The sequence below is a fragment of the Sciurus vulgaris genome, assembly GCF_902686455.1.
Source record: "Sciurus vulgaris genome assembly, chromosome: 1".
In the NCBI taxonomy this organism is placed as follows: Eukaryota; Metazoa; Chordata; class Mammalia; order Rodentia; family Sciuridae; genus Sciurus; species Sciurus vulgaris.
Genome location: NC_136461.1, coordinates 49,847,852 through 49,864,121, shown reverse-complemented (window position 1 = coordinate 49,864,121; position 16,270 = coordinate 49,847,852). Strand labels below are relative to the sequence as shown.

Below are 16,270 nucleotides of genomic sequence, written 5' to 3'. Positions count from 1 at the left end.
GATCGAGAGCATAGTTTGAGTGGACTGCCATTGAATTGTGTAATGGCAGACAAAAGGCAAGGTCACAGCAACTGTTCGTGCTAGGGCTGCAGTCTATCTTTTATTATCATTCTTTTTTTTTTTTTTTCTTCTTCCTTTAATGCTCAAACCCAAGTGGATTCCTTCAAAAGAAAATTTTGCTTAAGAATACAAATTATTTTAAAATTAATTTCCATGCCACGATTCACAGCTATCGTGTTACTTAACAGAGGAGAACCCAACAGGCCACTTGCTCAGACAAGAAAGTTTCAAATCTACCCCACTTTAATAAAGATCTAAAGTACTGCAAATATTTAAATGGCACCCCCAGAGGACCGGACGTCTGGAATTTCTTATCCGAGACCCATTTCCTCCTTAGGCCTTCTGTGTAAGAACATTTTGTATTTTCAAGTTTGAGCTTGTTCCTACCAAAGAGTTTCATTTTCTTTCTGTGCCTTGCAGCTGAGTTCACTCTGTTTCAGCAGCACCATCATGTCAGGCTAGACCATGGCCAATCATTAAACTGCTGGCCTGAAAATCTACGTGTGTGGATGTGGACCCTTGAAGGCATGCCAAGGACCTTCAGACTTAAGAAGGAATTGTTTAAATATACCGCATTTGCGTCTTCATGACGATTCCTGTGTGAAAATACAGAGTGCACATTTCCAAGGCAGAAAACAGCCACTAGGGTGCCACCTCATGCCAGGCTGAGGCATATGCCTGGTTCCATTCACTCCCACTCTCATTGACAAACAACTCGGGAACCCTGAAGTCCACCCGGCAGCCAGGCTTTGTGGCAGAGCCAGGACAATTCAGCTGCTGGATTTTAATAGATTCTGCAGCAGTGCAACAGGAACTGAAAATCAGACTGGGTAACTGAGAGTGGTTTTCACACCCAAAGACGCTAAGGCTGACCACAGTGTACTGAGAATCCCGGCTTTTCAAAATTCCAGGGCCATGAAATCATCCTTAGCCACGAAGTTTACTTAACCCTTGCAGTCAGCTTGGGTGTACAAACCACCGCTAGAAAATTAGAACCCACCAGGCCAGAGTCACAATGGCCTGTGTGTATTTGTGGTTTTCCTCTTTTCCAGTGAAGTATTTAAGGTTTCAGAGTCACTCTACCAACTTCAAGTAAAATAGAGTCAGCACTTTAGAAGGAAACGGGAAGGAGGAGGGGAGTTCTGGGGAGACCTGAGTTCCTACTAGCAGGGGTATTTGACAGCCTCAGAGTACATACTTTGAGGAAAACACTGGCTGCAAAATAAACAAAAGATCGGGTGCTGAGAGCTCTCTAAGCGGCTGACTTAGCAGCAAGCAGAGTGAGCTCTTTGTAGCAACTTGAGGGAAAGAGACCAATCTGAAAATGCCTCTAGAAGGCTTTGTTTGAGGATGCAGCATCATGTAAGAGCCATCTCAACAGATGGTTCCTGTCTCCTTCCTCACAGTATTATGCTAAAACAACGGTAGTGATTCTGAACCTTACTGCTAGCACGCACCACCACCCCTCCCCCTGCCTCGGGCACCCTGTGTAGTGGTCTGAATTCTCCCCTTCCAAGGAGCAAGGTAATAAAGCAACCAGAACTAGTTTCAGATGGTCCTTCCACAAGGGGGAAAAAGGTGCAACCGGAGGAATACGGAGTTGTTTTTATTCTGTGGCACTTTCTTTGTGGCAGTAACAGAACTCTCCTTTGTTGCCTTTCATGGACTTCAGATGATAATACCCAAAACTAAAGGGTGGTGGTGGGCAGAAGGCAGGGGTGAGCCCTGCAGCTTCCATGGACCCACAGGAGTCCTGATTGGTACTGTTTAACGTCAAGCACCCTGGCTGCCTGGTCCTCACCTCTGAATCAGTGGGGCTAAGCCAGGAGTTTTCTCTGCCATTGCCACCTTGGTAGTAACACTATTACAAACAGCAAACTTGGCACATGGTTATTTCAGAGAATCCTCATGAGGAAATACTGAAATAGCACCTTCCTCCTCTATTACAGTTAAAAGGAGGAAAGCTAAAAACAGAAACTAACTGGAAACCTGGGGAAAGTAAATATTTATATTTTCAAATGTAAAACTGAATACTAAGTAGAAAGAACGTTTCAAGGTAAAGCCATTTTAGCTGTGATCAGGGGTGAAGGAATGGATGGGTTGGGACACACAGGAGGAGGTTAAGAAGAAATCTGCAGTACAGTGGAAGACATTAAGGACATTGACAACATCCAGGTGAAAGGCAAAACTACGGAGAGGATTAAAACACGGGGGTAGTTAACATGAATAGGTGGAACGTGGCGTTTTGGGAACAGGGAATGTATTGAGTATGATACTGTAACAGTGAATACATGTCCTTATACATTTGTTGAGACCGTTAGAAGGTACATGAAGAAAAGTACAAGAGCAAACACTAATGTACACGTGGGTTTTGGTTTATATTTATGTGTTAATATTGTCTCATCATTTGTAAGAAGTGTACTATACTATTGAAAGTTCGTTGGGGGAATATAAGGAACTTCTGTAATTTCTGTTAACCTAAAACTATAAACCTCAAAAAACTGCTCTAAAAAAATATAAAGTTAAGGCTGTGGACTTAGCTCAGTAGTCGAGTGCTTGCCTACTATACCCAAAGCCCTGGGGTTTGATTCCCCAGTACTGAAAATAAAATTAAACAATATAAAATCTATTAATTAAAAACAAAGTTATACCTGAAAACATATCCAGAGAAAAAATTTTTTTCATTATTTTACATGTTCTGGTTCACATGAAAATTGCTTTAACCTTTAACCTTTTTTTTCAAGTGGACAAGTTAATAAATTAAAAGTTTATCAACTCATTCAGAACTGATTACTCAATAAAGACACAGAATCATTGGATTCTATTTAGTTAATGCAGTTATAGGAGAGATCATGACAAAAATGCCTGCAGTCAGCCAGTTGAGTTCAGCAAAGTAAAAAGGGCGCGATGCCTAACCTCTTGAGCATCACGGTCTCCTTCACCTGAAAAAAGGGACATTGACACCATGGACTGAATGAGAGAGTGTGCACAGCGTGATGCCTGGTACCTGGTGCATGTTTGATAAATGCTAGCAACTATAGTTTTTCATATTGATATAGCATCGTGCTCCAAACAGGACTACCTGGGTTTAATCAATTTATGTGCCAATTTGTTTCTACTTCAAGGATGCAGAATGCACCTCAGGTCTACACTTCTGAAAAATGTGTCCACTGCAGCCCTGAAATGGAGGCTCAGCTCTTCCAAGGTGGGTGCAGGAGGCAGAGGGCAGTGCCATGAGCAGTGGTTAAGGATTCCAACACCCTCACATGCCTTGGGTGCTAAGACTTTCAAAAAGGTGTGTAAGTGAGCAAACTTGGGCTTGAGGATCCCTATCCCAGCAGCCAAAGCAATTGGTAAAATATATCCTGACAAACCTAGATCAAAGATCTACAAGGAAGAAAGGGGTCTCTGGAATACAGTTGACCAGTTTGGCCTGAAGCCATGAGTTAGCTGACACAGCCCTGTTCCATTCTTGCCAAACAGTTTCCGTCAGCACAAGGCCACGTGTGAGTGAGTCCTAGAGCGATTACACAGCAGTGTACAGAACTGAGAAGCAGGAGCCGAAGGATGTTCAGGATGCCAGGCATCAGCTATAAAACCTCTACATGGGGACAAGAAACAAATCCAGGTCCCTCTTCAAATTCAATCTCAGGTCCAGTCAAACCCTCTGGCAGTCTTAAAGGCAGGTTTAGAATTCACTTGGCAACCCAGTTATCTTAGACTGAATGGAGGTCTAATCAAGCTTGAATTGACACACTTTGGGATATACAACCTGAAAGGGAAGCACAGGAAGTAGAAAAAGGATGAGATGCTGGGAATGGTTCTGAGCAGTGTGGACCTTCTACAATCCCAGGCCTCAGCAAACCAATGGTAATGAAGACTAAATGTAAGCATTACAGCGGCCCAGGCAGAATACAATGGTCTAGTGCTCCAGTCTTAGAGTTAAAAGAATTTTTTAACTCTTTAAGGTTATGTTTGGATCTTGATAAGGGCTCAATAAGTGTATTTCTCTGTAATGCTACTATGACAGTTTATATTATTAAACTCCTAAAAAATGTAGAATATTATTTTTAAGACTCTTTCAAAGTAAAAATATATATACACACATGCACTGTTATTTGTCTATGACAAAGAGCTAGCTAATCTGATGTGTGATAAGCAGGGCACATATCCCCTCCAGGTTAACAAAGCAATCTTGTCTCTACTCACCTGGTGGGTACTTTAAGCATACTTCAGTAAGACAGCTGCTACTTCTCTGTCCCAAATCCTAACTTGCTGCTCTGAATGTCTCATTCCCCAGGATTCTGACTTTCCTCCACTGGAACACCTCAGTATCAGTCTGGGAGTTCCTGGCTCCCTGAATTCTAACACCTATAGTTACCTTCCCACTAGTTTCTAGTCTCACCAAGTTTTTCAAGTTCCCTTGGGTGAGTCTAAGAGTACAGATTCCAGCATTCCTAAAGTTAGCTGGACCATTCACCCACTGTTTGATTTGAGGAAAATGACTTACATGGATCCTCAGTTTAGCTCATCTGTAAAAATGGGGGCAATTTCCTAGCTGATAAGTTTATTGCAAGAATTAACTTCTATAATATACACAAAGGCCTGGCAGTGCCTGGCAGATAGTAACTGCTCAACAGTCTTGGAGCCTTCTTTGTCCTCGTGCTCTATCCCACCTTCTGACTCTTAAGACTCTTCCAGCCTAGGAATGGCTAAAATAAGAAGAAACAGAATCTGGGCTTAGAAGATCAGGATGGCTTGACTTGTCTGACCTGATGTCTTGTTATGAGGTTGACTGGCTTATTTGGTCAATTCTACCAGCCTGTAACCAGTAAATGAGGGGTAGGAACTTGAAATAAAAATATGTATGCTCACTCCACCTCATTCTACAAAGGACTTGATATCACTTGAAAGCAATTTCAACAATGTTAATTTCATCTACAAGCAATATTTTGAATTAGGTGTGTGTGTAGGGGGGTAAAGTTTTAATATCTGACATTTTTCCTTTTAATTATTGGGACCTAGAGCATCACAGTCATTGTAGGCATGCTTTTATTTTTAAATTTGTATTTATTTATTTATTTTGGGTACTGGGGATGGAACGCCAGGGTGCTTAACCACTGAGCCCCATTCCCACCCTTTTTTATTATTTATTTATTTATTTTTGAGACAGGTCTTACTAAGTTTCCTAGGGCCTCAATAAGTTGCTGAGGCTGGTTTGAACTTGTGGTCCTCCTGTCTCAGCCTCCCGAGTTGCTGGGATTACAGGTGTGTACCACTATGCCTGGCCTAGGCATGCTTTTACATAGAAACAAAGAGATGTCCTTGAGGGAATTCAACTTGGCAAATGTGTATGTATATGTGTATGAGAGAGAGAGACAGACAGAATCCTATACTTTTCTTGGACTATCTGGATTATGTCATAGCAAAATAACAATCAATGGGCCTTTGATCGACAGACCAGGGTAGTGACAGGTTCTCATCAACCACAGTTGTTAGTCATTATTGACAAGCTAGTAATGATCATGCTGTATTCTGTCACTCATATTGAGGGCATTAACATTGTTTAAAGGTCAGAAACAAATTATTTTAAAATGTAGAAGTTCTTAGAAATCAGGGAAGACTGAATTTTTCTAAAAATTAAGTGTGCACTATATCCTAGGGAATCTGTGAGATTTCAGTCCTCCCCCCATGCCTCACATTTAAAAAAAATCTAAATTTTCCTGATTTAAAACATGGGTTTTCAACACACTGCAAGTCAAAATTCTTGTAATGAGAACAAAAAGTGGGTTCTGAAAGATTTTTATGTCTCTAGGAGGCTTAGACAGAAAGTAAACACAAACTCAAGACAAATCTGTACCAAATCAAAGCAAAATTACACTTACTCTGTGACACTCTTACTAGCTCAGTCACACTGAAAACACCTGATGTGACAAAACTGTCCTGGAAGCCCAAATGTCCTGCGGAAAAAAAAAAGAAAAGAAAAGAAAAAGAAAACAAAGTCATAAATAGAAGACATTCGACAACAAAACTCTAATTATTAGTTTCATTATGATTAAGAAATGGGCTGCTAATCTCATACACGGCTGCCTGGTTAGTTCATGTGGGTGGGCATAGTCATTCTGTTATGAAACTGGCTTTTGGTTTGAATCTGGAGTTTGTGGAAAGGTATGACACAACTGGGTGATTTTTGAGATGGTTAAAAAAATTCAGCAGGAAATCTTAACAAAAGACAATTTAAGAGAAATGGTTCTCCTCGGTGACCCCTGAGACCTGAACAATTGGGATGAAAACAGCATACCTAAGGAGAGTCAAGTTCTACTATAGTTTTGAAACATTATTCTCTACAGAAACATTTGATCAAGAATAGTTACCCATTCATTTAAATCAAATAAGATTTAAAGATGTTCCTTTCATTTCTAGAGATACTAAAGGGAGAATTTTTTAAAAGCCAAAATGGAAAAAGCAAACTTATGTTACATAATATGAAAACCAACTCTTTTGTGCACAAATAAAAAATTTAGATTTGTTGAGAGAATAGAGAATAAGAGTTGATTTTTTTGAGAAAAGAAAAATAAGAGGCTCAAAACCGTTAAATCTTTGTATTCTGTGTCTGCTTCTTTCTCTTCTTCTTTTTTTTTTTTTTTTTTTGTACCAGGGATTGAACCCAGCGATGCTTAACCACTGAGCCATATCCCCAGTCCTTTTTTTTTATACTTTCTTTAGAGATAGGGTCTCACTAAGTTGCTTAAGGCCCTGGAAATTGGTAAGGCTGGCTTTGAACTTGCAATCCTCCTATGTTAGCCTCCTGAGCCACTGGGATTACAGGCGTGTGCCACCATGCCCAGCTGTCTGCTTCATTTTTGTTGAATGTAATTAATTTCCTTTGAAACATCTATCACCAATTACTCATATAATTTATGGTATATTGAAAAACAAAACATACGATGGCAAGAAACCCATAATCTATGGCATGTAGTTTCACTCTCTGCCTCTAAAAGTTTCTGATTCTTAGAGTCTCCCAGAGGTAGATTCTATTTGAGAGATCAGTCTGTGAGGTCAGCTTAATCTTTTCCTGCTTAAAATCTGGCTCAGAAAAAAACTTGTTAGCTGAAAGGATTCCTGAAATAACTGTTTTTGCCATAAGAAACATACATTTAAGAAATTCAACATAAGAAAATAGACAATCTGAAAATATAACAATCCTTAACTAAAAAGTAAATTTTTAATAAAAGATTTTCTACATTACTTAGAAGAAGCAAGTCTACTTTTGACACAGTTTATATACTGATAAATTTATTAACTATCAGGCACACAAATGTCCAAAAAATTACCATGTTGTAGAGGATTATAAATGGATCTATGAGTTCTTCTTCTGCTTTTTAGTTGTATGTAACAAGGATCTTTGCTTGGATTTAAAGGGAAAATTCCATTTAACTTTTATATCAAGCAAACACAATGTTCACATGTGTGTTGCAAGGGATCCAACCCAGGGCCTCATGCATGCTGGGCAAGTGTTCTGCCACCAAGCTGTGAACCCAGTCCTACATATGGTACTTTGACTAGAACACCTCTAATTTTTAGGATAAGCAATAATTGTAAACTTCTTTATAATAAAATGGCAAAAATTTTCACCTTAAAAGTGCTAAGAAATTTCACTGATTAAAACAACTCACACCTAGGCATTTAGCTGGTTTTTATTTGGTAAATGTCCAAGGTCTGTCTCTTGAATTAAGAGAACTAAGAAATTAAAAAAAAAATAATAATAAATTTTAAAAAAATTCTCTGAAGAGGTCTTGGCAAAATAGACCATAACACCTCTTTCTTTTTGGGACATCATTAAGATCACACTTATCCCTGAGATCATAACAAAGGAAATCCAGCCACAATGTACATTAAAGTTGACTTAAAACACATATAATAAGGAAATTCACAGCTGAATAGTAAAATCTAGGTTGGTCTCCAGCCCTTGATCATCTCTTTCTTCTTTACTTGACTTACGGGCTGATACTTGTTTCAGTTCCAACCTCTGAAATCCCTTATTTTAAGGAAGAATTAAGAAGAATTTTTGTATCAAGTGAATATAAACACAGGTACCTTAATCCTGCCACCAAAAAAGCAAAGAATGTATTTCAAAGACTAAGCCGAGTTTGATGCAAGGACTTGGGAGGGGGAGCCCTTGTATTCATCCATTCAAACTCACCCTCTTTTCTTTGGTCCAGTTCTTAAATGTTGATGTTCTCCAAGGTCTACGTTCATCTGTATGTGTGTGTGTGTGTGTGTGTGTGTGTGTGTGTGTGTGTGTGTGTGTGTGCACGTGCGCACGTGCATGTGTGTGTCTGTTCCTAAATTATTTTATCTACTTGTATGACATCACCAATCAGTTTAGACTGTGGAATTTGTGGAAACTAGATTAATGTTTGATTTGTTCACCATGGTATCTTTAATGCCTAGGGCATGACTCTCTAGGCAAAGGATGCTCCAATCTTTATCTTTTGCCCAGATCTCTCTTCTGGGTTCCAGACCCATAAATCTAAATATTCACTGGACATTCTATCCGGATGGTACATGGGTAGACTCAGACCCAACATACCTGAAGCTGAATTCACTTTTCTGTCCCCCAAACCTGTGCCTGCTCTTTTGAACCCCCTATTTTAAATGGTTCATCCACTGTTCATCTAGCTTTCTGTTTGGGTGTCATCCCTGACTCCTGCCTCTTACCATCACCCAATCCAACCAGTTCCTGCTGATCTGTGCCCTATTTCTTTAGACTCTCTGTATGTCTCCATCTCCTTCATGATCCTGGTCCAGCATCTTCTTACTTTTGGCCAGCATAGAAAACCTCCAAAGGATTCCTCTCTACCACAGCCTTGGCTTCCTCACCAATCCACTCTGGCTAGAACTGTCTCACTCATAGACAGATCTGATGATTCATTCATTGATTCAACACATATTTACTGAGTACCTATCATGTGCCAGGCATTGTACCAGGGGCTGGATACAGTTCCCAACTTTAGAGAATCTACAGTGTAGAAATAAGAGGCAGCTAATAACATGTAAAATAAAATTTTTTAAAGGTATAAATGATACAAAGAAAACAAATATGAGAAGCATTAGAAAGTGTGGTGAGGGAAGGTCTCTTTGAAGAACTCATATCTGAAAGATGTTGAGGAACTGGCCAGGAACAGAAGGGGGAAGAGCGCTTCAGGCAGAGGAACAAGCATGTGCAAAGGCCCTGAGGTAGGAAAGAAGCAGGTATTGGAGAAGCTGAGACCAATGCAGTGAGTTCAGAACACTCTGCCCTATCAGAAATCTTGCAAGAGCCCACAGAGCATTCAGGGTGCAGCACAAACTCCTTTGCAGGGCATGTGACTTCAATGTAGCCTCTGCATCATTCTCTAAGTTCATCCTTTTTCTCCTCTTACTACTGGCCCTACCTCTTAGCCTAAAGGAACTACATGCTCTCCCTGGACCCAACTCATCCCCCTCTCCTATGTTGTTTCTCCTTCCTGAAATATGTGTCCTTCCTCCTCTTTGCTTGACCACCTCCTGCTTGTCCTTTAGGAACTGACTTTGCGGTCACCTCTGTCAACAGTTTTCTCTGGTTGACCTCTCTGCCAGGGAACACATTTCTTTTCTCATTACTGTCCAGGTGTACCATATACAGTTTTAACTAGGACTTGGTACAGGGAAATGTGATTTTGCCTTTCTCCTCTTAGACTGTGAGGCTTTTGAGCCAGCAGAGTCTTTTGGGTGACTTTGGCCCGCCAGGTCCTAACATGTGCCTAGGAAGTGGTAAGTACTCCAGTACTTCTGAGTGAGCAAAACTCCAACTGGGATCACTCATATTTATTTTTACTTTTTTACAAAGCTTTCACAGAACTTCTTCTTCTACCTCTTTCTCTCATTCCTAGCAATACAGATTGAACTGATATTGAGTCAATCTGTATTTGAAAACTATGAAAAGGAGCTGCACAAATCTTCCCTTCGACTAAACAGGACCAGGACAGGAAAGACGATACATTTAGATGAAGCTTCTGGTCAAGGTGCCACACATTTCACTGATGAGAAATGCCTGGGAATGTTCTGTTGTTATCATTATGGTTCACAGTTTTTGAAGATCAAGTATGACAGAGTTAAAGGGTAGCATTATTTAATGGACATTATGTCCAAAGAAGAATAGAAAAAAAAAAAAAGAAAGAAAGAAACGTCTAGCCCTACACTTAAACTAGGATCTTGCGTGATCCTGAAAAAGTCATTACAAAAATAATGTCATCCTTCTCCTACTGGGAACCTGTCTTGGCAGGCACATCTTAGCACAATCTGTGTAACTCCCAAGGTAAGATATATGTGAATGGCCCATGATCAGAAAAACTAAAATTAAAGTACAAGGATTTCACAAGTGCTGATGTAACCATCTCTTCACAGCATTATCAAATTATCAGAGAGTGTGGGCTAGTTTATAATTTGTCCCTGACAAATGCTCTGGTTGACAATCCATGTAGATTTAAGTGACTACAAAACTGATTTTGTCCCTTCACCAATTATTTGGAAACCTACTGATGAACTCTGCAAGAAGACGGCAAAGAAATGTGAAACCTAAGAAATGATGGAAAAAGTGATGTGGCTAACATAGTTACTAAGCAAACCTGAGCAGATTAATATTTCATTCTCACTGACACAAACCAAAGCATAAAAATGACTTTCAGGGAAATTACACTAATCTGGTTGCTCTCCTTTATTGCAAAGTGAGAGAAAAGTGGAAAAGAAAATGAAAAGGTAAATTCAAGCAGTTGAGAATTTAGATGTTATTAGCATTAAAAGATCCTCGGTTAGAAAGCTGATTAAACACTTCCAGAAGGTTTCAAGATTTACATTTTGAATAGAGTCTCTCAGAAATGAGCGCAAACATATACTTTTGTTAAGTATGCCTTCGATGAAAAGCCAGAGTGCTGGATGATCTCTCTCTATTCTGAACTGCCGTTCAGGAGCAACTGTATAGGAGATTGCAATGAGAAGGGGATCCTTTTCCATTTTATATAAAATGGCTAAAAAGTTCATTCACTGAAGTCTTGTTCAATGAATTCCCAATTAGAGTACAGATTCAATGCCTTGAGTCAGTCACACTCAGTGGGGAAAGAGGAGACATTCTGGGAGAGGCAGAGATGTAAAAAGCTAAATTCTTTCATGGGTAGTTAGGAAAAGCAGCTTTCTGTGCCATGATGATATCAGCAGTTATTATGGAAAATGTCATTACATGGGAACCAAATCTCGTTTCACAAGGGGTGGGGGTCGGGGGTGCTGAACATCTATCTACCTTTTAACAGGCAAGAAAAGAAAAAGCTAGATTTGCAGAGAGACAGGTAACCTTGCAGAGCTGTTCAAAGGTCGGGGAAGAGACAGCAGGGTACAAACCATACAGAGGGCTGGCCATTAAACAAAGTTGGAGTGCCCACTAAGCAGTTAATTTTGGTTTTGTTTTTTGCCATGCTAGGGATCAAACCCAGGGCCCTGCATATGCTGGGCATGGGCTGTATACCTCTGGACTACATGCCCAGCCCCAGAGTTAATTTTGTGCCCGAGGAGAAGAGTTTAAACTCAGGATGGTATGCTTGTTTTGGCTGTTAGGGAGCCAGGGGGCTTTCAATTCTAAGTTATCAAATCTCATCAGCTTAATGGATGTGGGTGAACTGCAACCCCCAGGTCATTTCATCAAATAGGATGTATCTCGCTTCTCTTCTCCCCGTGGGAACTGAGGTGCCATCACTAGTAAATAACCTGCCCAAGACTGGGCCTTCCATGCTGTGCGCCTGGCCGCTCCGGAAAAGGGCTCCCTCCTTCTTGCACCACTTACATTCCACTGGCTCCTGAACTGCCTGGGAGGAGCAGGCCCTGTGCTTATTAGGCCTCGAAGACCTCGTGTTACCATCCTTCTAAAGAAAAGCCTCTTTCATCCACCAAGCTCCTCCCTGGGACTTTAATTTCTTCTGTAGAGTACCTGCTGCTGGCTTCTGAGCCACCTAAAGGAATGTGGCTCCTTAAGCTTCCCTCTCCTGCCCTGTTCAGTATATTTTAGATGTGCTCAATAATAATGGTGAGTTATGGAGGACTTCCACTCTACTTGTTCTATGTCACTAGCTTCTTTCTACCTTGACAATTACTTGTTTATATGTCTCATCTCCACTCCTACAACAAACCAGGAGGGCAGGGTTGCGGCTCATTATCTTACACTGTCCACAGGGCCCAGCTCAATGCCTTGTTCTAGGTGTGGAATCAATATTCCTTCAGTGATTCAGATGAGTGATTTGAGATACCCTTATTGGTGGTCCTCAAAGGCACAATGTAAAATATAATTAGCTCACCTATATAGTGAAATGTGACTTTTGCATTCTCAACTGGAATGTCATAGAAAACTGGATTTTTAGGGGTTAATGGACATATGTGTCTGCTGATTCATGAAGAACTAATTCTAAATTTTTGGTTTGATTTGTGACTATATTGACTAAATTATTTTCCATTCACTGGTGACACTTGAGATAGTTCTTATTTTTAGAATAAGTCCTTATTTTAAAGATATTAAAAAATTCAGACATCTACTAAAAAAGAACATAGGAATAGTAAATAATACATATATATTCTGTCTCTGATTAACCTTTATAATGGTGGTGCAAAAAATCATTTGGTGGTATGTTTACAGTAAACATGAGAAGATTTGACATATGGTGTTGGACTGACAACAACACTGAACTATTTCTATATCTATCCAAGAAGTTGTGCCTGAGAATTTGTAAAACAAAAACATGATATTTTTCAACTAATCATATGGATGAAGTGTTTTCAGTTTATCAAATGAATAAACGGACTGCTACAAATGCATCTGTGATACGGTTACAATTGTGCTCCGACTTCATCATTGAGGAATTGACACCACTGTGGAAATAATGTCATCACCACTGAAAAGAGGAAGGGGCCAAAGAGAGTGGATGAGTAGGTCTGGTGGGACCTCATGCCCTTGTCCTCCTCACTACTCCCCCCCTCGTTTACTCGGCTGTACCACTGCTCCCTGTTTCCTAGCTGCCCGTTTACTATCACTCAATGCAGACACCACATCTGTGGTATGGGTTGGCTGGTTTTGCCATCATTTCTCATTCAGCAAGTTCTGCCATTTCTAGACAGTCAATATTTGGTTTACTGTTTTCACCCAACAGATATTTCTTGAATATCTGTAATGAGGACAGCACACTCCTAGGCCCTGAGGATATACAAAATAGCACAGGTTCTTACTCTCAGGTCTTCATATTCTCAGTCAAGAAAGATATTCATGCCAAGATTCTCAGTAATATATTTATGTAAAATTTGATCTTTTTCACAATAACTTTATAGGAAAACTTTAGAAACTAACAAAGACTATTATAATATCCTTGTGTGCCTGGTGTGCTGGTTGTTCACACACACCCATGGTAGACAGCTAAAAACCGTACTTCCCAGCCCGCCTTTAAGTTAGGAGTGGCCATAACTAGAAACCAAATGAAAGTAACACAGTTGACTTCTACCCACCTCATACCTGGAAGAAAATCCCCCACCCCCGAAACTCTCTCTTCCCCTTCATGAGCTACAATACTTTCAACCATGCAGACAAGACGGTGCCCATGGGGTAGCAGAGCAATAAGGCAGAAGGAACCTGGAACCCTGAATGACAGCATAGAGTAGAATCACCTCACCAACTCGGGCTGCTCATTTGGGAGTATGACCAAAAAGAAAAATAGATTTCAGCTGGACATGGGGGCATGCACCTGTAATCCCAGCAATTTGGGAGGCTGAGGCAGGATCATTCCAAGTTTGAGGTCTCACCACCTTAGCAAGCAAGACGCTCAGCAACTTAGCAAGACCTTATCTCAAAGTAAAGCATAAAATGGATGTAGCTCAGTGGTAGAGCACCTTTAGGTTTAATCCACAGCGCTGACAAAAGAAAAAAAGAAAGGTTTTGATATACACTAACCAATGTACTTTTAAATTTTTATTATATTTAAATAAATAAATATACAGATAAAGGTATTTGGTTTTTTTGCTATAGTAGTTTAGCACTTATCTTGACCAATGTTAACAACTAACTTTTTCCTTTTGAATCTAAAGTCACAAATTAGCAGCTTATAGGTCCACTCCAGTCTGTAAACATATTTTGCTTGGCTAACCCAGTACTTACTAGCTATATTATTATTACACAAGAACACTTTTCAACTGGACGTGAGCAAAATTTACCACATCACCTAATACTTTTTATTGTATTTCACTTATTTAAATTATCCATGAGGCTCTTATAGGCATACATATTTGTGATGCCTGCCAGGCATCTTCACACTTTAATTCACTAGCATGGTAGAAGAAGTATGGGTATGTGGGTGGTGGCTTTAAACTGAAAAAAAAAAAAAAAAAAAACAAGGCCACTAATCATGTTCCTTGAGAATTTAAGTTTAGACACCTTAGTTGGGTAGTTAAAGCCCCTCAAAAATCTAGCCTGTCATACACCTTTTGAACATCATCTTCTAACATGACCCAAATGAATAGTTTCTATGTTAAAGTCAAATCTTCCAACTACTTTTCTCCAAATTCTGACATGTTCCATCTTCTGTATCAGGTTTCATATTGGTGTCTCCAAGTTATATGGAATAGTTCCCTGAAATTCTCCATTTAAAACACAAACAAAAAAAAAAATAAAGAAGCATGTATACATATGTGTATGTGTATGTGTGTGTACATATGTAAAATCTGAGAATTTCCTTAATAAGATAAATTTGGAAGAAAAAATCTCATTTACTCTTGAAAAGTGACAAGGAACTTTTACATTTTAAAGCCTCTGAGAATTCCAGCAATATACAAACTTCCTTATTACGACTTAACTCACTATTCCTCCAATAATTTGACAGGGATAATGCCTTTGGGGGCACATGTTTTGCAGCACATGGTTTGTGCTGCTCCTTTTCCTCTTTTCCCCATTTGACTGAATGTGCTGAGGGGAAAGTGGAACTTGAACCCATGGGACTAACCAACACTTTTAATGCATAGCCCAAGCACAATCCACATCTTACCTTGCCACCCTCAACATATCTACATTAGAAAATGGATGGAGCCAAATGACAGGCACCCTAAAGTTAGGCTCCTATCTGAAACTGTATCTGTAGAACCTCTCTGGGTAGTATTCATTTTCATCAAAAGTATAATGTATTCAGCATTAATTATGTAGTTGGCATCCTGTTAAGCATTTTAACCATATTAGCCCTAGTTCTTACTGCAGTTGTGGGGTTGACAAAATTCTGATTTTATAGAAAGGGAAGTTTAAGCAAAGAGAGGTTAAATGACTTGATTAAGGTCACACAGACAGTGGCAGAATTATGATTAGAATGGACATGTTTAGTTCTCTTTATACTATATATATGTAATAAATTTTATCTTATTTTAGTGTATCATAAAAAACATTTTCCCACAAATTTCTCCGGTTAATAAGAGTAGCATTTAACTAAACTAAATTTGATTGCCCAGCAACTTCGCATAAAGAGAACTTATGAATATGAGTTACAAGTGATTGAGCAATTAATTAAAGGACTATATCTCTTAAGTATCAAAACATCTAAAAATAAAAAGTAAAAAAGAGATTTTCATCTATTCGTATGTTTGCAAATATTGAATGTATGACATTATGGACTAAACTGGAAAACAGATGGGACCTCAATGGCTATCTAGTAATGGAATAATCATGATTGCATTGTAACAGAATTTAGATTAATTTTTTAAAAAGAGTTTTTTAAAAAAGAACTCATTAAATATGTCTGCATTCCTGTAATTTCTTCTCTTTTACCTTGATTTAACCCAGGGGCACTTAACAACTGAGTCACATACCCAGCCCATGTTTATTTTGAGACAGGAACTCCCAAGTTGCTCAGGGCCTCAAGCTGCTGAGGCTGGCTTTGAACGCGAAATCCTCCTGCCTCAGCCTCCAGAGCTGCTGGGATTATAGGCGTATGCTACTGCATGCTCGACTGGAGTAAGTAATCTTATCTCTTGTCCATTCTACTACCTTTTGAATATTCGAAGAAAGCCCCTCAACCTAATTTTTCCTCCTCCAGTTGAAGATACCATCTTTCATTGTTTTGTATGGCAGCAAATTAATTTCCCTATTCCCCCTAAAAATTTAGAAACATGCACTGATTTGACA

At 39.4% G+C, this 16,270-nt stretch overlaps 1 protein-coding gene across 5 annotated transcripts in view; it reads right to left on the bottom strand.

Moving 5' to 3' along the window:
• The window catches only part of NFIA (nuclear factor I A), a 357,286-nt gene that overhangs the window by 114,122 nt on the left and 226,894 nt on the right, over positions 1 to 16,270 (bottom strand). For all 5 annotated transcript variants that reach the window (XM_079103807.1, XM_079103806.1, XM_079103808.1 and 2 more), the window contains one exon: positions 5,946 to 6,020. In XM_079103807.1, coding sequence (XP_078959933.1) covers positions 5,946 to 6,020 — 75 coding nt within the window. The remainder of the gene's footprint in view (positions 1 to 5,945; positions 6,021 to 16,270) is intronic.